The sequence below is a fragment of the Phocoena phocoena genome, chromosome 2 (assembly GCF_963924675.1).
Source record: "Phocoena phocoena chromosome 2, mPhoPho1.1, whole genome shotgun sequence".
NCBI lineage: Eukaryota > Metazoa > Chordata > Mammalia > Artiodactyla > Phocoenidae > Phocoena > Phocoena phocoena.
In genome coordinates this window covers 10,621,936-10,643,276 of record NC_089220.1, presented here as the reverse complement: position 1 = coordinate 10,643,276, position 21,341 = coordinate 10,621,936, and the positions used below count along the sequence as shown (strand labels likewise).

Here is a 21,341-nt window from a genome sequence, read left to right as displayed (position 1 = left end):
TTGCCTCTACCCCCACCCCCACAACCTTGCTTCTTTTGGGCTTTTAACCACATGTATATTCCCGGATATTTTCCCACAGCTTACTGAAGCTCTATTTATTTTTCTTCCAGCACGTCAGTTTGGGTAGGATCTGTTGTTACATCTCTGAATTCACTGATCTTTTCTTCTGCATTGTCTAATCTTCCTTTAAGCCCATTCTGAGAATTTTTAATTTTTGATATTGTATTTTTAATTTTTAGAAATTCCATTTGGTTGTTTTATTATGTCCTGCATCTCTGTCCTCATTGTGTTCATGTTTTACTTTGAATATGTTTATAATAGCTGTTTTAAAGTCTTTGTTTGCTAATTACCTCATCTCTGTAGTTTCTGGGTTTGTTTATCTTGGCCAATTTTTTCTTCCTAATTGTGGGTAATATTTTCTTGCATAATATTTTCTTCCCCTTTCAAATATCAAGTAATTTTTGACTGGATGCTGGACTTCATGAACATTACATTATTGAGTGTCTGGATTTTGCTGCCTTCCATTACACTGCATTGAAGTTTGTTTTGGCAGCCAGCTTACTGGTGGATCAGCTTGACCCTTTCAAGCCTTGTTCTTATATTTTCTTAGGGTGAACCTGGACTAGCCATTTCCCTAATGTTAGTTTAGCCCAACTACTAAGGTGTGACCTCCTAGAGTCTCAATTGAACATCCCAGGTTTTCACTGAGTTCTCTCCACTCTGGCCAGTTGAAGCTCAAATCTCTCTCAGCCCTGTATGAGATGTAGGAATTATTAATCTTACAGATCCCCCATAGTTTTCTCTGAGCAGCTTAATGGAGTTTTGCCTTACACATGCTCAGCTTAGTGTAAAGCCAAAGACCCAAAACGATTCCTACTCAGATATCTGGAGCTCTTTCTTTGCATAGATCCCTCATCTTTGGTACTCTGCTCAGCAAATTTAAGCCTCTTTGCCTTTCTAAATTCTTTTTTTGTCCCCTCTACTCAATGAAACCACCCTACTGTGCTTATCTTTCTACCTCTAGGACCAAGACCTGGAACTTGCTTCCAGGAAGAAACCAAGGGTAATTGTAGGACTCATTTCATTGTTTCTTCTCTCAAAGGTCATTGTCCTGTACTACCTGTAGTCAAGTTTCTTAAAACAGTTGTTTCATGTATTTTTTAGTTTCTAGTTATTTATGGTAAGAGGGTGAGTCTAATACCAGTTACTCTGTCATTGTTGGAAGCAGAATTCTTGTCTGCCATGTTTATGCTATATTTTTGTTTTTATTTTCAAATAAAGGGAGGTCTATCATGAAAGTATTTGCCATATGGTAAGGTATGTAGATTGTCCTTGTATCAGAATCAACTGTGTTGCTTTTCCCAGTTACAGATACTTGGGCTTTGAGGTTCCAGGCATCATATTTTAAAAACCTTTACAGATGATTTGTGATACAAAACAAAAGCCAATAATCACTGGTCTAGTAAGCTTAAATCTAGTGTGACTTTGGTGAACTTAAAGGAGGTATTCTACAACCTGTGCTTAAGTTAGTGACACCCTGTAAAAATAGAATAAAAAGAGGAGTAGGACCTCCTAGATATCCCCACCATCCACATATAAAGCATTAATTTCTGGCAGAGCAGGAGTTTTTGGAGCTCTGATCAAGTGCTATGGCCATTTCACGTTCTAATTTGTTTGTACCTGTGCCATAACAGTTGTTATGTAGTTTAAATATTACTTTTATCTAAAAATGTCATGAACTTTTTCTTAATATTTATAAAGTGATCTGCAAATATTCTCATAATACATGGATTCAGAGATGGTTAGCAGATTTCATCTTGTATGCCAACTCTGTTTTGATTAGTGGTGACTTCCTGGAGCTCAGTGTTGAGAAAGATTTTAAGGCCAGTTCTAGACTCAGCAGGAAAGAATGCTCTTATCTGTCATGAGTTTGGGATTGGAGGAATGGGGTACACGTTCCATGTATTTGCAACTTCTGTACTGGTTGAAGGCACTCTTTTTTCTCTAGATTTCTCTAATTACACAAGAAAACTTGTTGCTACTCTATCTTGGCTTTTCCACATGTAGGAAACAAATATGGAATGTCTTTATTTAAATTATTTCTTCATTCATCCATTCCTTACTCATTCATTTCCTCATTCTTTCTCTCAAAAGATATAATCAATATGATATTTTGTTATTATAGTAGTAGTTCTAGTCCGTACTTCTTTTTAAATAAGTAGACCCATTGTGTATTTTTTTTTTAAGGTCACCGGTTCTGTTGACCATATTTTCCTGAATTCCAAATCAGACACATAATCTTATTCCTGGTCTAACAATAGCATAGAAGAATTGAAGTTGGGACACTCTTAGAAAATTTTACAAAATGTTCAGAGCACAAATTAGGCTCAGATCATTAATAACAAATATTTTTGGATTATAATTAGACATGTAACTAAGAATATCTTCTCATCTGCAGATTTTTATATATTAGGCCAACCATGGTCCTATAGGATTAGAATATGGCGATTTAGAAAAATGTCCTACTTTCAAACATAAAATCTTATTACATTTTTTTTTATGGTGGAATATTGTTAGCTAAGTGCCTTGGGCTACAGAATCATCTGGATGATGAGAAGTAATTGTAATTCTCTTTCTGATCTGTCTCAGATCACTTGGTTCTTGTCCTCATTCTGTGTGTATACTGTGTTGAGGAGTTGGGTATTAGCAAACTAGCAGAGGTTTAGACTGTGGCTAATGTGTGAGAGGGACGCATTTCGTTTGGGCAAGAAACTCATCTTTTTAGTCTCCACATTTAATGGGGATGGGTGGGAAATGGAATGGTGGAGGTTGCCTTACTACTCATTTCAGTTATTATTAATCTGAAACACTTCCTGGTGCCAAAAATCTAGGATGTTTAGCATAGTATACTATAGTGAAAAGAGCACAGTTTTGAGAACCAAGAGATATATGTTCTAGTCGTAGCTTTTCATTTACTAACTCCGTGACCATAGCAAACTACTTAACCTTTTAAATTTTAACTTACACATAAAATGAGGTTAATAATCTGCTGTATCTATCGTACAGGGTTGTTGGGAGGATCAAGTGAAAACATAGATGTAAAAACTAAGAATTTACTAATGGTATATCATTGTGAAATAATATTATGGTATTGGGTATGCCACCTTATATTAGCTTGTCTCTCCCCATGGGAAAATGGATGGGGTTGTGATATCTTTGCTTAATTTAAAAATACTTCATAGACTGAAAAAAAAATTATTATTTTAGGAAACCTTCTGATGATGGTTCTATTTAAGGAAAACTAGTGAAGTATCTGCTGTGTTTTTCCTAGGGCGTGAATAATGTCAGTGAGAAATACTCATCAGCTATGCTTTGCTTTACAGCTTGGAACCCCATCCACTGCCAGCACACTGAATGCCACAACGCAATTAACAAACCAGCTGTGAAGGTACTGTTTGATTAGACATGGTGCTGTATTATATTGTCAGTGGTCAAATTATCAGGAGCAAATTGCTGAATGAAATGGAGATTGCATCCTTCTCTGTAAAGCAGAAGCCTGTACTCTGTGGTCATCTCAAATGACTGTACTCTACTTGGATCTGACTGTACTCTGGTAGATTGATTCAAGACAGAGCAATGAATAGTGATATCTGCAGATTTGTCTCTGAGTTCATAGCCAAGTGCTGTGGAGAACTGCGCTAATTATCAGAATAATTCTGGTGAAACACTTACATAGTCCTTGACTGATTTCTGTCTGGGCTAATAAACTCGGGGGAATGTACTTTGGCCCTGTTTTCATGTGTTTGCTCCAAGTTATGAGTGGTCTAGCGTGTGACTATGTGAATTCAAGAGTCGTAGGACAAAAACAGATAAAATTGTGAAATGACTGAGTGGTAGTTGGACAGCAAGCACATGGAAAATTACAAAAGAGGTAAGGGAACAGTGGTTTAGAGAGGTCAAGTCACTCTTCTAAGGTCACGCAGACAGAACTAGGTACCTTGACTCTCAGCCTTATTCTTTTCCTGCCACATCTAATTGGTTCTGTCCTGTTATAATCCTGAATCTTTGAAGTAGAAAATTAAGAAAAATAATTACACCACTTAACAAAATTACTTTTGGTATATTTGTCGTATGCAACACTTGGCTGGAGAGACCTGTGTCTGGATTTACAAGGGTTAATTTTTAAATTCTGAGCAGTGGGAGTTAGGTCAAGTGATTAGAATTCAAGTTGCTTTTTAGAACCTATTGTCAAGGAAGTTTGCCTCTCTTGTTCTATAGAGAGGTAGATTGTAAAGATTATCAAATAATAGAAAAATAATACTCTAATTTTTAGAAACAGAGTGGAAGAGGTAAAATGAGATATAAGAAATATAAATATCAATGGAACCAAAAAGAACTCTAAATGGAATAAAACATGTATTTCATATACCAAAAGTGGCACAGGAGTGCCAGTTATCATATTGTCATCTAGATGTATCTTACCAACAAAGGACATCCTTCTATTATTATGCTTGATCTCTGCTTTTGATGAAAGTAAATTGAATGAATTTATGCTGAGAAAGAGCAGGTGAGGGTAACCCACCAATGGAAGCTTAGTCCTCTCCCATTCTACGATGTGTACTCTTCCTCTGAACTTCCATAAACATTTGGGGTTCAAAGGTACTTTTCTTTGGTGTGAGGACATTTTGAGCTAAACACAAGTGAGTTCATATAGTATTCAGCTTAATTCTTCACAGTGGTGAGACTTTCACAATTCCCGTAGTTTCTATATCTGTCCTTTCCTCTTTCTGCCTAAGTTACAGTGCCCTCTTTTCGTTCACCCAGACATCAACAGAAAGGAGGTACTGAAAATCTGTTTAATTTTTCCAGTTATTTTTTCCTTGATTTTATGTCAGACTGCATTCTCGGGAGTCCTCTGACTTCCTGATTAGTAATGGTTTTTGGCTTCCTTCCCACAGAAGTCATCATGAATTAGAAATTCTCCGTCTCTTTAGGCAAACAGCCCAGTCTACTCCTCTGGCCTGGCCTCACTTTTCTCACAGGCCATTCCCTATAGCCAGTCCTCCAGGATAAGCCAAACCATCCCACTTTCTGTCATTTTTTAATTGAGGTAAAATTCACATAACATAAAACTAACCATTTTAGAGTGGACAGTTCAGTGGCATTTATCACATTCACAATGTTGTACAACCAGTACAACCACTACCTCTATCTAGTTTCTAAACGTTTTTCTCACCCCCCCAAATTTTACTTTCTCAGTCCCAGTTTTCTTAAAGGGCTTCCTTTTACATTTTCACTCTATGCTTCCCAGAAAGGGAATATTCTTGTTGTCATTTCCTGTGCAGAGGCTGTTTTTGCACGACCACCGGTCTGGCTCAGGGTTATTCTTTCTTTACAATATGAGCACTCCACAAACCCACAGAGATATGAACATATGACATGTAAATCAAGGGTACCCAACATCCAGATGCTTACAGAATAATGTTAAATGAAAAAGAAATTATGAAGTGTACGGTACGATACAAATGTAGTTTAAAAATCACATATATGAATTTTATATTCATCTTCATAATGAACACCAACCAGTAATTCTCATCAAAATATTACCAGTGATTGCATTGAGATGGAGGGTTAATGAGTTATTTAAATTTTCTTCTTTCCTTTTCTTCATTTTCTGAAGCCTTTACCTTGGGCATGTATTATATTTATAGACAGAAAATAACTATTTTTAAATGTAACAGTCAGATGTGAACATATTAATGTGGATGTAAACTGACCTGTTCAGTGTGGAACAGGATTGACACTACTAGCCACAAATCTGAAGGGTCATGTTAATTCATTTAACATGTCAGAGGTCAACTAGCTAACCTCTAATGACTCTTTACAGTTCTAACATCCTAGGAGTTTTTACTTTGGAATGGAATGAAAAAATATCTTTACCTGACAGAGGTATCAATGACTCATTAGAAATGAGAGTAAAGTACCCATACTGAAGAAGAGGTCTACATGGAGTGCATGGGAAAAACTCAGGGAAAATGGATTTATTTTCACAAAAAGCCTAATATCTCCATAATAGTGAGTTATACCCCTAGGCAGTAATGAACCAAACTTGGGTCTGCTCGCCTGTCTGCAGTAAAGCCAATCTACTGATACCGGCTGGTGGTGAAGGAAAGCACAGCATTTATTGTAAGGCGCCATACAAGTAGTCTGGGACAGCTAGTGCTGAAAACACCCTAACTCTCTGGTGGGTTTCAGCAAAGGATTTATAAAGGCCAGGTGGGGGCAGGGGGGAGGGGTCGCAGGGTCTGTGATCAGCTCGTGCACAGTTCTCCAATTGGTTGATGGTGAGGTAACACGGTGATGTCACAGGGGTTAACATTATCAGTCCTTAGGTGCCAGTAGGTCTGGGGGCTACAAAGTGCTCATGATCATGAAGTAGTTAATTTCTTCCATTTAATGGTGGTTTTAGTATCTGTAAAACAACTCGGGAAATGTTCATCAGATACTGTCATATAACTAGGTATTTCGGAGAGGAGCTACAGCAGAGGATATGGGGGAAGGGTCTGTCTCGGGAAGGCCCCATAAGGTCCTGCTCAGTTACATAATGATTTGCCAAATAGAAAAGCATTATATATATATATATATATATATATATATATATATATATATATATATATACATATATATATATATATATATATATATATATATATAATACAGTAGGTTGCAGAAAAGTACTTTTAAGGCAAGAGCCAAAAGTTATGATAGGATCCGAAAATGAAAGTATGTTGGAAATTATAGTTCATTATATCCCACTCTGTTTTTTGGTTTTACTTGGTCCTATTTGAAAATCACTTTATGAAATATTTGAATCCCAGATAATTAGCTAACACAGGAGTCAGCAAACTATGGCCGCAGTTAAATATGGCCTGCTGCCTGTTTTTGCAAGTAAAGTTTTATTGGAACACAGCTGTGCTCTTTTGCTTACATATTGTCTCTGGCTGCTTTTATGCTACAACGGCAGAGTTGAGTAGTTGTGACAGAGAACTTATGCCCCACGAAGCCTGAAATATTTACTTCCTGGCCATTTACAGAAAGTTTGCCAATCCCTGATTTAACACACCAGAAAGTAGTTATTCACTGTATCAAAGGAAGCATGAAAGTTACCTAAGGAAAATTTTCACACTGGGCCTTTAGCACCAGGGAATATATAATTTACAGATTTTGATGGTATAATTATTTAAGTTTAGGAATTCTAACTCTTACTTCCCCAACCATTGAAACTCCTAAGGGTTTTAACTTTAAATGACAGGCTGCTTGGGTCCTAAGCTCAGTTCATTTATCCCCTTCAAATCATTAAAAAAAAAAAAAAAAAAAAGCCTAAAGAAAAGGCAGAGTGAAGTTCTAGAAGAATTTGTGTACTAGGCATGTTAACTCATACTCAGCTGTAGCATAGATTGATTACTTCTTGAAGGGCAGGAACAGAATTCAAAATGACTTTGAGACTTCCCTGGTGACGCAGTGGTTAAGAATCCACCTGCCAGGGCTTCCCTGGTGGCGCAGTGGTTGAGAGTCCGCCTGCCGATGCAGGGGACACGGGTTCGTGCCCCGGTCTGGGAAGATCCCACATGCCGCGGAGCGGCTGGGCCTGTGAGCCATGGCCGCTGAGCCTGCGCGTCCGGAGCCTGTCCTCCGCAACGGGAGAGGCCACGACAGTGAGAGGCCCGCGTAACGCATAAAAAAAAAAAAAAAAAAAAAGAATCCACCTGCCAATGCAGGGGACACAGGTTTGAGCCCTGGCCCAGGAAGATCCCACATGCCATGTGGAGCAACTAAGCCCGTGTGCCACAACTACTGAGCCTGAGCTATAGAGCCTGTGAGCCACAACTGCTGAGCCTGTGCTCCACAACTATTGAAGCCCATGTGCCTAGAGCCCGTGCTCTGCAATAAGAGAAGGCACTGCAGTGAGAAGCCCGTGCACCGCAACGAAAAGTAGCCCCCACTCACCGTAACTAGAAAAGCCCACGTGCAGCAACAAAGACCCAACGCAGCCAAAACTAAAATAAATAAATGTTTATTTTTTAAAAAAGGACAACTTTGGTGGGACTTCCCTGGTGATGCAGTGGTTAAGAATCCACCTGCCAATGCAGGGAACACGGGTTCGAGCCCTGGTCTGGGAAGATCCCACATGCTGCAGAGCAACTAAGCCCATGTGCCACAACTACTGAGCCTGTGCTCTAGAGCCCACGGGCCACAACTACTGAGCCCACGTGCCACAACTACTGAAGCCTGCGCACCTAGAGCCCATGCTCCACAACAAGAGAAGCCACTGCTATGAGAAGCCCGAGCACCACAACGAAGAGTAGCCCCCGCTCGCCACAACTGGAGAAAGCCTGAGCGCAGCAACGAAGACCAGCGCAGCCAGAAAAAAAAAAAAAAAAAAGAGTTCAGTAAGTCATAGACATTTAAACCAATGCAAAGTACAAAATTCATTTTTTACTAGTCATTGAATGTTTTGTCCATTTGATTTAAAACATCCAGATATTTGAAATATCCTAATGATCAATTTAAGATTAATACTTTAATCTCTGTACTTACACTAATGAAAACAGGCATAAATAACTCAAAATTGAACAGAGCACTACAGGGTTAAACAAACTACAGTTCATATGTGGAAGAAAAAAAACTACCTGAAGTTGGATATACAGAACTTATTCCAGAGTAAGAAAAGTGAATCACTCAATGTTAGATTTAATGCTAAGTTTTCTGAATGAGGTCTATCTTGAGAAGCAAAATTCTCTACTGCCAGCATTTCGGTAACAGTTATGATTTTTAAATCTTAATAATACATTTTCCTTTTCCCAAAGAGAGATTACTGTGTTTACTGCATTAAAGAAGGAGTTACTATATGAGTAATACAGAAGCAATTTGAACAGCCACAGAACAGGATTTTTTTTTGTGTGTGTGTGTGTTGGGTCTTCGTTGCTGCGCATGGGCTTTCTCAAGTTGCGGTGAGCCGGGTCTATTCTTCGTTGAGGTGCGCGGGCTTCTCATTGTCGTGGCTTCTCGTTGCGGAGCATGGGCTCTAGGCACACAGGCTTCAGTAGTTGTGGCTCGTGGGCTCTACAGTGCAGGCTCAGTAGTTGTGGAGCACGGGCTTAGTTGCTCCGCAGCATGTGGGATCTTCCCGGGCCAGGGCACGAACCTGTGTCCCCTGCATTGGCAGGTGGATTCTTAACCATTGAGCCACCAGGGAAACCCACAAGATGATTTTTTATCTTTATAGAATGAGGGTGGATTTCCTTTTTTTTTTTTTTTTCTTTTTTTAAAATAATTAATTAATTTTTGGCTGCGTTGGGTCTTCGTTGCTGTGTGCGGGCTTTCTCTAGTTGTGGCGAGTGGGGGCTACTCTTCGTTGCGGTGCGCAGGCTTCTCATTGCGGTGGCTTCTCTTGTTGTGGAGCAAGGGCTCTAGGTGCACAGGCTTCATTAGTTGTGGCTCAGTAGCTGCAGCTCACGGGCTCTAGAGCGCAGGCTCAGTAGTTGTGGTGCACGGGCTTAGTTGCTCCACATGGCATGTGGGATCCTCCCAGACCAGGGCTTGAACTCGAGTCCTCTGCATTGGCAGGCAGATTCTTAACCACTGCACCACCAGGGAAGTCCAGAGGGTGGATTTCTTGACACTATTTGTGACTTGAATTGCAAATAACAGGAGAAATGAAAAACTCCAATGTGGGAAAACAGTTATAGGTTGAATGGGTTTTACCGAAAATATTTATTCTACTTTGCTTTCGAAAATCTATTATCGAAACATTTGTGCCCTTGATATAGGGAACGTGATAAACAGGAGAGTTCATTCTGTCTTTTCATGTGTTTCAGATGTGTATAGACCCCTCCCTGTCTGTAGCTTTGGGTGATAAACCACCCCCATTGTATCTCTGTGAAGAATGCAGCCAGAGGATTGCAGGGTAGGTATAAGAAAAGGAAATAGGGCTACAATGAGAAGAGAAGAATAATCACTTCGACTTAAATTGGTTGTTACCTTCATTTTCCACTAGCCTCTCTGTTTTTTAAAGGTTAGTTTGTCAGATATTTAACATATATCAAACTTTCATTTGAAAAGATTTCAGCTCTGAAAAATTGCAGTATTTCTCTCCGTGTGACAGGAGAAAGCAATTCCACTTAATAAAGCAGCTCCACTCTTCAAGTGACCCTGTGAAAAAGGCCGCAGAGAAAAATAAAAGAAAGCTGTGGTTTTCAAACATGACATAAAATTCATATGGGATTTCTATGCTTGTTCGTTTCACAGACTCACACTCAGCTTTGTACAAATCATGCTGTATTTTGGTTGACTTAATTAGCATCTGGAAAGTATCATTTAAAGATAACTGAATATGATGAAATGCCTATAATTAATTTAGATGAAATGCATTAGACATTTAAATAGTTTATTATGATAGTGCTCTTAATTACACATCCTTTATATTAAAAGCCTTTCAGCAATAGCGTGCGGCTTATAAACCTGCCTGTGGAAGGGTAACATTGCAACAAAGTTCAAAAATGAATTCTGTTTTTCTTTATAGGGACCACAGTGAATGGTTGATTGACGTTCTTCTGCCGCAAGGTATGGCTTACTTCAGAAGGGATGAATAATGAGTAATCATGACTAATGGCACCGTTGATTTTTCTCCTTTTGTACTGTTTTATTTTACAAAGACAGCAACCAAAGTATTACGTTCTCTGCATATTCACTGATATGAAGCATGATATCAATGTCTTGCTTGTAATATACCCACACATTTAATAATGAGGGAAGAGGTATCATCTCCACCATAATTAGAGGTAGGTGTTGGAATTAGGATTCTGCATGACCAAAGCTGGATTCTGCCTTAAGGGGTTTTCTGTGTATATAACAGGTGTTGCCAGTGATACGTTTGCTGAGCAAGTCAGAAAGGAAATAAGGAACGTCAGTGAGAAGAGCATAAATAATGGGTCTTTCTCCTGCCACGGTTACCAGCTCTGTGTTTTTAGGGAAAATTATTTAATCGTTCTGAGAGTCAGTTTCCCCTTCAGTAAAATGGGGATAAATATGTCTGACCCATCTCAGTGAAAAGACGAGATCGTAACGCTTGCAGTTTGCTAGAGTTCTGAAGGCTGTGCCTGTTAAGTTGGCAGGTTGCAGACAGAGTGTTTCCCTACACATGGGGAAGCAGGTATTCCAGCCACCTAATTGCAGGATGAAATGACCAGGAAAAATACTTAGCAGAGGAAAGATGAAAAGTGGAAAAAGCTGGGGGCATACTGAGCACAGATCAGGCACCCAGGAAGAACTTGATCTATAACTTCAGAGGTAGATACTAAAAGAATTTTTATGAAAGGCCTCACTTAAAAAGAAATGTAAAAACCTCATGTTAACTAAATTCGGTTAACACTTTTTTCAAAACTTAAGGTCTTTCTTTGCCTGATGATAATCACACTCCTTCTTTGTAGTCTAACTCTTAATATTAGGTTATCTCAACCTGAAGAAATAAATAGTGAGTGCTCTGTATCTGTAAAATGGGTCAATAATGTCAGCCTCTATATCCTTTAAAGAGACATTAAAAAGTTTTATACAAGAATATCTGTAAAAAGATTTGGGCTTATATGGGTAAAGGTAACCTTTTTTCCCCCTTAGATTAGTGAACTTCCAGTGCTCCGAGGTAAAACCCATAGTCAGGTTCTAAACTGTGTTTTAAATTTCAGATATGTTGCTGAATTCTGGCCATGATCTGCAGATGATATTCGTCTGTGGAAGAAAACTGATAATAACTTTTCATTATTTATCCAGAGATGTGACCCATTAACCTCAGGTTAAGATAAACTCCAAGATATCAAACTGTTAAATAACCATTAATTATACAAAATCAGTTTTAACAACTGAGTTGTTAATTTCATTGATTTGACATCCGCTAATTCATAATTTCCAGACAGAGTTTGGGAGACATTTATCTTTGATCTTTTAAATAAATTGTGACATAGGCATTTAGTCTATTTTTTGAGCACTTACTATTTCATGGGAAATGTTAACAGATTCTTGGAAAAATTATTTTCAATTACTCTCAAGCATCAGTTTTCATGGAAATAATTGGTATGCCCACTGAAAAGAGTTTTTATCCATTTATTAAAGTCAATCCTGAAGTACTAAAGTAATTTGACAGCCTTACTCCAGCTGGCCAATCCATGGGTTTGAAATTGCTTTCTCTTAAATAAGCCTGCAGCTGGTTTTGCACTAGTTAAGGACTGATGTAAGTTGATAGTTTGAGTCTAATTCATCCAAGTTGTTAAGTTTTTTTCTGTAGTTCTGATATAGCAAATCATCTCCATGGTGAAACCCTAAGCATATCACGTCAACTCAGTGTCATAGCATAATGGAAGAACAGTAGACAGGGAATCCAGGGACATTTGCTCCAGATTGGCCTGTACCATTGATGGCCTGTGTGACTCTGAAGAAGCCATGTAACCCTCAATTTTCTTCTCTGTCAAATGAGGGGGTGAGGTTAAAGTTATTTGATCTGAATTCTAAGTCACGTCTGAGAAGATTGAATTATTTCTAAGGATAGGTGAAAATATTTGCAGCCTCATTAAACATACCACAGGTAATTTTAACCTCATTAAACATAACTAGATGACAGTTTATGAGAGAAGGGAGAAGCTGTTTTGGCCAAGTCTGGAGGTTGTGTTACTAAGCTTGTTTTTTGCTCACCTTGGTGGCTGCCCTTATTTAAAACGGGCTCTCTTTCTTTGTTGATATTTTGTGTACCTTCCCCTTACAGCTGAAATATCTGCTATATGTCAGAAGAAGGTAAGAGCAAACCATCTGTGTGGTGGGGCATGATTTGCTGTGTTTGTATGTAAATTCATTCATTGACATCTGCCTCATTTCTGCACCATGGTTTCCCAGTGTGTACATGTCACTGTATTTGTGAAGGGGGAAAGGAAATAATTCAGCATGCAAGATTGCTGTGTCTGGATGGTCTCTATTTACATTTCTGCTTTTGCTTACCCATCTATGCACAGTGTTTCTGAAAAGTAATCTGAAATAAAAGCATATGTGTAACTCTGGGATAGAAGTCTAAATACAAAAAGGTTTGAGTGACAATGCAATACATGCAACTTTTAACTTTGGTAAAGGCTGATCGTGTTTGCTAAAAGTCTTTATTGTTTGGAAGTGGAATGCAAATAGTCCAATATGTGTGTGTCAGAAACATACCCAGACCAAGTATATATGGAAAATATTAATTTATATGTAAGTTGAATGATATCTCTAGTTAACGATTCCACTTTTGAACAGCCACTGTTCATGACAGTTTCCCTAAGCCATTTCCATCTTCTTTTCTTGCTCCAGTTGTTGAAAAGTACAAGAGAAGATAGTATGGTGTGATACAAAGGACTTTGCACTAGTTGGTTGTGATACTTGGGTTCTGGTTGGCTCTATTCCCACCTAGCTATGAGACTATGTACAAGTCATTTACGCTTTTTGGGAGCTGTTTATGAGTGGATACCTTTGGAGGGCTGTTTCAGTTATCTGTTGCCACCTAATAAACCCTCCTAAACTGTACTGGCTAATGACAACAAACATGTGTTTGCTCACAATGCTGTGGATCGGCTGTGGTGCTCGCCTGGGTAGCTCTCTTGATAAACTCCTCCAGGCTCACTCATGTATTGATATTTGCAGTCAGTTAGTGGCTTTGCTGGCAACTGGTTGGGTCCAGCTGACTTTACTCCCATGTCTGGGGCCTCAGCTGGGATGGCTGGAATGGTTGGGATGACAGGGGTGTCTGGCCCTCCCTCTTTCCATTAGGTGTCTCATCTTCCAGGAGGCTAGGCTGGATTTGTTCACAAGGTATCAGTGTTCTGAGAAAATGAGAGAGGAGGTTGCAAGGCCTTTTGAGCCTGAAGCTCAGTAGTCACAGCATCACTTCTTTTTTTTTTTTTTTTTTTACAATGTTCAATGTTATGTTTTATCACATTTACGATGCTGCGTTTCCAAGCATTATACTCTAGAAAGAAGAACACTCATTACTAATTTCTAAATCATAGTTTGTATCATATACCTTTTATTCTAACACAGCATCACTTCTGCTGCATTCCATTGGCCAAAGGACAGCTCAGTTTCAAGGAGTGGGGAAATAGACTCCTCCTCTTTATAGAAGGAGCAGCAAGAATTTTGTGGTCATATTTAATGTACCACAATCTACCCTCTGGGCATCGTTACTTACATTCTTTCCATGTACCAAATACTCTCAGCACCTTATAAGACCTCCAAAAGTCTTACCCATTTATGGCTTCAGGCTTAAAGTCCATTGTCTTATGATCTGCATCTGGTCTGGTCACTGATGAAACCCCTCGGGTACGAATTTTCTTGAACCAGAGACCTGTGAACTAAAAAGGCAAGTTACATACCCAACACAAAATGCGAGACAGGGATTGGATAACAGCAATAGACCTCTGTTCAGAAAGAGGAAGGGGACGCAGATAGCTGTTACTAGTCAATAGCAGCTCCAGCCAGGAACATGTCAACAGTTCCTCTGTCTTTAAGGAATAGCAAATATGCCTTGATTAGGATCTGATTTTGCTTCCTGGGAATAGTTTCCTAAGTCATTTCTTTCCTGGGATCTTTGCTCCACTCTTTAAGACATCTTTCCTTTATAATAAGAAATGGCCCATGTTGCAGCTGAGTAACCCTCTCAGTCTGCTTCCTGTATGTAGAAGTTGGGGTTCCATAGTCCTCTTTTCGTGTTGAACTGTGTCTGTCCCGTTTGGTCTGCTGGTGGTACTTTTGCTAGTATGCCTCTCTTTAAAACTTTGTGGATTTTCAGTGAATCTAATTGGGGTTCAGTGCCCTCAAAGGCACATCTATAATTCTTTTTGAGTATAGAAATGCCTTCTATACTTTGGGCATTTCAGCCCTTAACATTATTAGAAGCCCTGTTCTAGCTGAAAGGCTCAACTGGGCATCGCCTTATATAGCTTTCTGAAGTTTTAACAAGGGATCATATAGTCATTCAGCATACTTTTGATTTCATTTTTATTCCGAGGCTATTTCCTACTTTGAGAATCTTTTACAAGCTGGAGAGACTAGGATGAGAAACAGTTTTATTTCTAAATTGGCATTTCCTGGCTCTGGTGGTATACGTAACATACTTGGCACCCAGGGTGGATCATTTTTTAACACTCCCCTCCTTTATATGACAAAATTATTTTCAGTAATAAGGTTAAAATTAGCACATTTTTATTACTTATCCTTTAATAAATGTTGTGTTTTATATGAAAGTTAATTTGGAGAACTTTCCTTAAGTTCCTAATAGATCAGAATTGTTTGAGCTTGCTTTGGGCAAAGTTTGTGTCTTTCAGTACTACATATTCAGTACTACATATTCCTACAGTTGAATAGTAGGTTTGAGATAAACATCAAGATTGTATCAAATACAACATTGTAAATCAGCTATACTTCAGTAAAAAAATAAATTAAAAAATTGTATCAAATAAGCATCAAGAGACAGATGCTTTATTGAAATAATTGAATTCTGCTGTTCTGTGAGACCGCTTGGAATTATTTATTTATGTTTAAAATTCAAAGCAGTGAAACAGAGTGGCTAGAGCGAACCTTTGAAAACATGCCCAGCTGAATCTGAACCTAAGGGAAATCTCTCTAATTTACTTTTGAAATGCATGCATGTAGCTGAGTCCACAGGGTTTAGGACTGATTGTGGCTTGGAAATATATTATTAAAACTTAGTAGGAACCACAGCAACTGTTTAGAACTTTGACCATCCAAAGGTTATTTAGGGGCAAAGTATTTTATTGCTGATATTATTTAGAATTGATGGCACATGGGATAAGGCAGGTTGACTTTTAGTTGATATTCCAGATACTAACATACACAGTATGTCCAGATACTACCTAAGAAATCACTCAAAATGTAGCAGCATGAAACAACAACTATTTAATAATGCTTACAGATTCTGAGGGTCAGGGGTTTGGACAGGACACACTCCACAGCCTATCTCTGCTTGATGATGTTTGGGGCCTCATCTGGGAAGACTAACTTGACTAGTTAGGGGCTGGAATTGCCTAGAGACATCTAGATCGTATGTTTGGGCTCTGGGATGGGGTGACTTGAAGGCTGGGCTTAGAGTAGAGACTTACACATTGCCTCTCCATGTGCCTTGACCATGGCACAGTTCTAAGAGTATCCTGATGAGGAAGCTTCTGAAGAGAGAATATTCTAAGACAGCAAGTTGGAAGCTGCATGTCCTTTTAGAATTTGCCTTGGGAGTCCTGTGAGTATCACTTCTGCCGTGCTCTCTTGGTTGAAGCAGCCACAGCCCATCCAGATTCAAGGCTCATGAAAGCATATCTGAGGAACTAAACCAAAAGAGCCTCACCCACAGCTGGACTTAATTTAGACAAGAAGACCTTGGACCTCCAGCCAGGAATTTGCATGTGGGAAGAATGTAAATAATTTGTGACCAGAAAATAGGATTGGAAATTGCAGGCCTTAAACGTTGGGACTTTATTATAGCTAATAACTACCCACTAAACCCATATCCACATCCTATTGTTTATGTAACAGTGGGAATCCCAGAGGAACAAAGACTAACTATAACTGAAAGGAAGAAATAAACACTAACAATGTACTCCGATATAACCCACCCTGCTAGTGATGTGGTTGGGTTTGGTTTGGTTTGGTTTGGAGAAGCCCCAAACCAGTAAGGATTCATGTGCTTCCAGAATGAAATTTAGTAGGTGAAAGAGAAAGAAAAGGCACAAAGCAGGAAAGACACCTCACTTGGAGAAGTCAGGGCCGACTTGGATGCTGAAGAAGACCTGGGCTTCAGATGCAGAGGAAGCACACTGTATTTTAACAAATAATTTTTAAAAACTTGTTAATAAAAGGGAAAAAAGATCATAAAAAATTTAAACTTGCTTTTATGATTTATTGACCTGGGTCCTGTTCAGAAAATGAGATTTCCCAGCACTCGTATCCAAAGGCTTGTGCTAAAATCGAAGTGGAACAAGCCTTACTTTGAGATGGTTGTTCCGATAGGCAATTCAATACATTGTCAATGTTTGGATATAGGTTTTGTACTTGCCTTTTTCCTTCTTCTGTCTCCGCACTTCGCAAGATATCTGTCATGGAAGGTTTTCAGTCTTCCTCAAGCCCTGAGTTCATGATGGCTTAGGATATTATTTCCCCTATTATATTCCATCTTTTAAAAATTTTATTGGATTATAGTTGATTTACAATGTTGTGTTAGTTTCAGATGTACAGCAAAGTGATTCAGTTACACATATACATATATTCATTCTTTTTCAGTATGTTCCATCTTAATAAGCTCTATTGAAAGACTGAAATGCTCTCTTGACACAAGACATTGATTATGTGGTGGTGACATCTCTAAAAGGCTTGGGCACAGTTTTGTGCAGAGGTCAGGGATATTTCCTGATTGCTCCTCAAATTGCATTATGTGGCCGCTGCCTTTCTCCCCTGCTTCTTGTCAGGGCAGCTCTGATAATAAACCCCCCTGAGCTTCAGAATCTCTCTTATACTGCACCACTTTTCTCACTTCATCTGTTGACTCCTTTCCTCTGGTTGATGTCAGCCGCTGAGTCTGTGAATGGTTCTTGCTGTGTTTTGATGTTCCTGTGGTGTCCACTGACATATTCTTTAGGTCTTGATAGAAAGAGTGCCGGTGGGGATGGACAGGCCAGCTTTGGGGTCATCAGCTCGGTGCAACACAGCTCCCTGCCTGTCCTTGAATGCACCAAGGACAGATGAGCTGCAGTGGAAATCGGCTCTTTAGGTGGTGGATAAAATAATTTTGGAAGTTTATTTTAGGGGTTAAAATTGTTTGTTTCCGACTCTGATGTGCTGTGATGCACTCTCTCTGGACCACAGTTCTACTCTTTTTTCATATTTCTGCTGAAAACTCTTGAAATGCTAACTTGAAATAATCCAGGAAGACCCCCATGCCCCATGGCTGAGGTCACTTTACAGAGGACTTTTCAACAGTTTCACTCATATTTAGAACGTTTCTACCACTCACACTAATAGAAACCGCTTCTCACCTTTATTTTTAACTATAGCTGAAATCTCACTGGTTAGAGATGACCTGCATTTTGGAAACTAGTGGCACTTCAGAAATGTGCTGCCACTTCCAGTGGCCCTTTAAGTTTCCATTTGTTCCAATTAGTAGCCAAATTTACCTCAGTGGTGACTTTTAATTGATTTCGCTCTTTTTCTTCTAGAACTGCAGTTCCCACGTTAGAAGAGCTGTTGTCACCTGCTTTTCAGCAGGGTGTTGTGGTCGTCATGGAAACAGGCCTGTTCGGTACTGCAAAAGATGCCACTCAAATCATCACAGTAACGAACTGGGAGCTGCCTCGGAGACCCACCTCTATCAGACCTCCCCTCCACCCATCAACACTCGAGAATGTGGTGCCGAGGAACTTGTCTGCGCCGTGGAGGCGGTGATTAGGTAACAGCGTCATCAGAAACTTACCCTGAAAACACTGCCTTTGCTTTGAGCCACCCTGTTCACATTGAGATGTGCAAATTTATTTATTTATTTTTATTTTAAAAATTATTTATTTATTTATTATTTATTTTTGGCTGCATTGGTCTTTGCTACTGCACGCGGGCTTTCTCTAGTTGCGGCGAGCAGGGGCTACTCTTCGTTGCGGTGTGCGGGCTTCTCACTGCGGTGGCTTCTCTTGTTGCGGAGCACGGGCTCTAGGCGCGTGGGCTTCAGTAGTTGTGGCACGCCGGCTCTAGAGCGCTGGCTCGGTAGTTGTGGCACACGGGCGCAGTGGCTCTGCGGCATGTAGGGATTTTCCCGGACCAGGGCTTGAACCCACGTCCCCTGCATTGGCAGGCGGATTCTTAACTAGTGCGCCACCAGGGAAGTCCGAGATGTGCAAATTTAATTCAACTTCAAGTGCCCTCAGCCAGGCAGCTCAACTTCCACAATGTTGCAATGACGATGTTTTAATTCATTCATTCAACAAATATTTTTATCTAATGCCAGTTATGTGCCAGGCATGTATCAGACACTTGGAAGACAGAAGAGAGTAAAATGTAACCTCTGCTTTCAAGTTACCCATGTAGGGACTATAAAAACAGAAGAAAGAAATTGCAATCCAGTGTGGTGAGCATAATGACAACACAGAGTAGGGGGTCTTAGGGGAATGAAGTGGAGGCGCCAGTCAGAGTGAGAGGTGGGAATAAGGCTGTCCCAGACCTGACTGATAGCAGTGAAGGATGGGAGAGCTCTAGATAATTCGGTACTGGAGTAAACCAGAAGGCTGTGGAGTAAGGCGGGGGCCTGATCCTGCAGGCTTCTGGCTTTTTCTCCTTCTGTCACACACAAAAAAGGAAGCTTTAGAAGTGATAACCTCTAGATTTGTTCTCTTTTTGTATAATATTCACTGAGGCAAGACTTTTAAAAATTAAGAAAAAATACTAGAATGCAAGTTTTTTTAGATGTTCAGGGTAGGAGTTTATTAATTAATTTATTTATTTTTGCTGTGTTGGGTCTTCGTTTCTGTGCGAGGGCTTTCTCTAGTTGTGGCAAGTGGGGGCCACTCTTCATCGCGGTGCGCGGGCCTCTCACTATCGTGGCCTCTCTTGCAGCGGAGCACAGGCTCCAGATGCGCAGGCTCAGTAGTTGTGGCTCACGGGCCCAGTTGCTCCACGGCATGTGGGATCCTCCCAGACCAGGGCTCGAACCCGTGTCCCCTGCATTAGCAGGCAGATTCTCAACCACTGCACCACCAGGGAAGCCCCAGAATGCAAGTTTTAAAGCTAGGGACTAAGTCTTCTGTTTCTCTTATCCCAGTGGCTGATACATGTAGAAGTGCAGTAAATGTTTGCTAAATAAAACATTACAGAAAGTTTGGAAATAGAAAAAAAAATCAACCATACTGCTGTCGTCATCATCACTTTTGCACATGTTCTTCTAGGTTTATTCAAATGCATATTTTATTTATATAACTGTAATCACAGTGTATCCACATTCTTTCTGATGTAACCTTATACCATTAGCTCTTTTTCATGTTGTGTAGTTTCCACATTTATCCTTTTTAGTGCCTACATAATATTTATCTAGCTTATTTTCCTCCACCAGTAGATATTTCAGTTTCTTCCTTTTTGTTTTTTACTGTTAAAAATAACTCTGGGGCTTCCCTGGTGGCGCAGTGGTTGAGAGTCCGCCTGCCGATGCAGGGGACGCGGGTTCGTGCCCCGGTCCGGGAGGATCCCACATGCCGCGGAGCGGCTAGGCCCGTGAGCCATGGCCGCTGGGCCTGCGCGTCCGGAGCCTGTGCTCCTCAACGGGAGAGGCCACAGCAGTGAGAGGCCCGCGTACCGCAAAAAAAAAAAAAAAAAAAAAAAAATAACTCTGATAACTATTTTTGTGTATAGTGCTGTTCGTATATATTTTTTCTTAGGGTAGATGACCAGATGTGGTTGACTGGGTCAAAGGGTCTGAATATTTTAATGGTGCTTGATACATTACCAAACTGATTTTCAAAGAGTGTATGTGAATTTCATACATCACTGTATGAAACTGATAGTTTTTGCTAAACCCTTGCCAACATTGGGTATTATGTTTTTAAATTGTCATTTGCTTAGCAAGTGAAAAAGGAATCTTCGTTGCTCACTGTCAGGTCTTTGAATACTAGATATTAAATAGTTTTCCATCTGGGTACCAGTTCCTCAGTCTTTCCTTGTATTATGCATTTGATGTCCACACAGCTTCATATTAGATATAGGAGAAGCATTGACATATAGTGGGATGGTTGGTGAACTAGAAGCCAGAAGGCATCAGTTCTGCTTGATTCTAATTGATTGGAGGAAGTAGCCTCTTTGTGTCTCAGTTTGTTCATCTTTGAAATGGGGATGGAGTAGAAAATAGTAAGGAAATTAGGCTCCTTCCCATTTAAAGGAGAGCAATGAGTGATGCTTGAGTACTCATGAAGTAATTGCTCTGAATAGGTCATAATCTCGAATGTATTTTTTGGCAGTCTAACTTGAAATCTCTCCCCTTTGGCAGCTTGTTGAAAGAAGCCGAGTTCCATGCTGAGCAGCGGGAACATGAGCTCAATCGCCGGCGGCAGCTGGGCCTCTCCTCCTCCCACCATTCCCTGGATCACGCTGACTTTGACAACAAAGATGATGATAAACACGACCAGCGGCTACTCAGTCAATTTGGGATATGGTTCTTAGTAAGAAAAGAAGTTAACTCTTCTCTGCTTTCTTATGTTTCATTCCAACATTGCGCTGATGAGGAATTTCTTCTG

At 39.9% G+C, this 21,341-nt stretch overlaps 1 protein-coding gene across 3 annotated transcripts in view; it reads left to right on the top strand.

The window, feature by feature from the left end:
* Nucleotides 1-21,341, top strand: part of UNC79 (unc-79 homolog, NALCN channel complex subunit) — a 216,357-nt gene that overhangs the window by 50,469 nt on the left and 144,547 nt on the right. For all 3 annotated transcript variants that reach the window (XM_065871451.1, XM_065871450.1, XM_065871452.1), the window contains 6 exons: nt 3,384-3,448; nt 9,879-9,967; nt 10,583-10,623; nt 12,812-12,840; nt 18,291-18,520; nt 21,095-21,266. In XM_065871451.1, the coding sequence (XP_065727523.1) occupies nt 3,384-3,448; nt 9,879-9,967; nt 10,583-10,623; nt 12,812-12,840; nt 18,291-18,520; nt 21,095-21,266 (626 nt within the window). The remainder of the gene's footprint in view (nt 1-3,383; nt 3,449-9,878; nt 9,968-10,582; nt 10,624-12,811; nt 12,841-18,290; nt 18,521-21,094; nt 21,267-21,341) is intronic.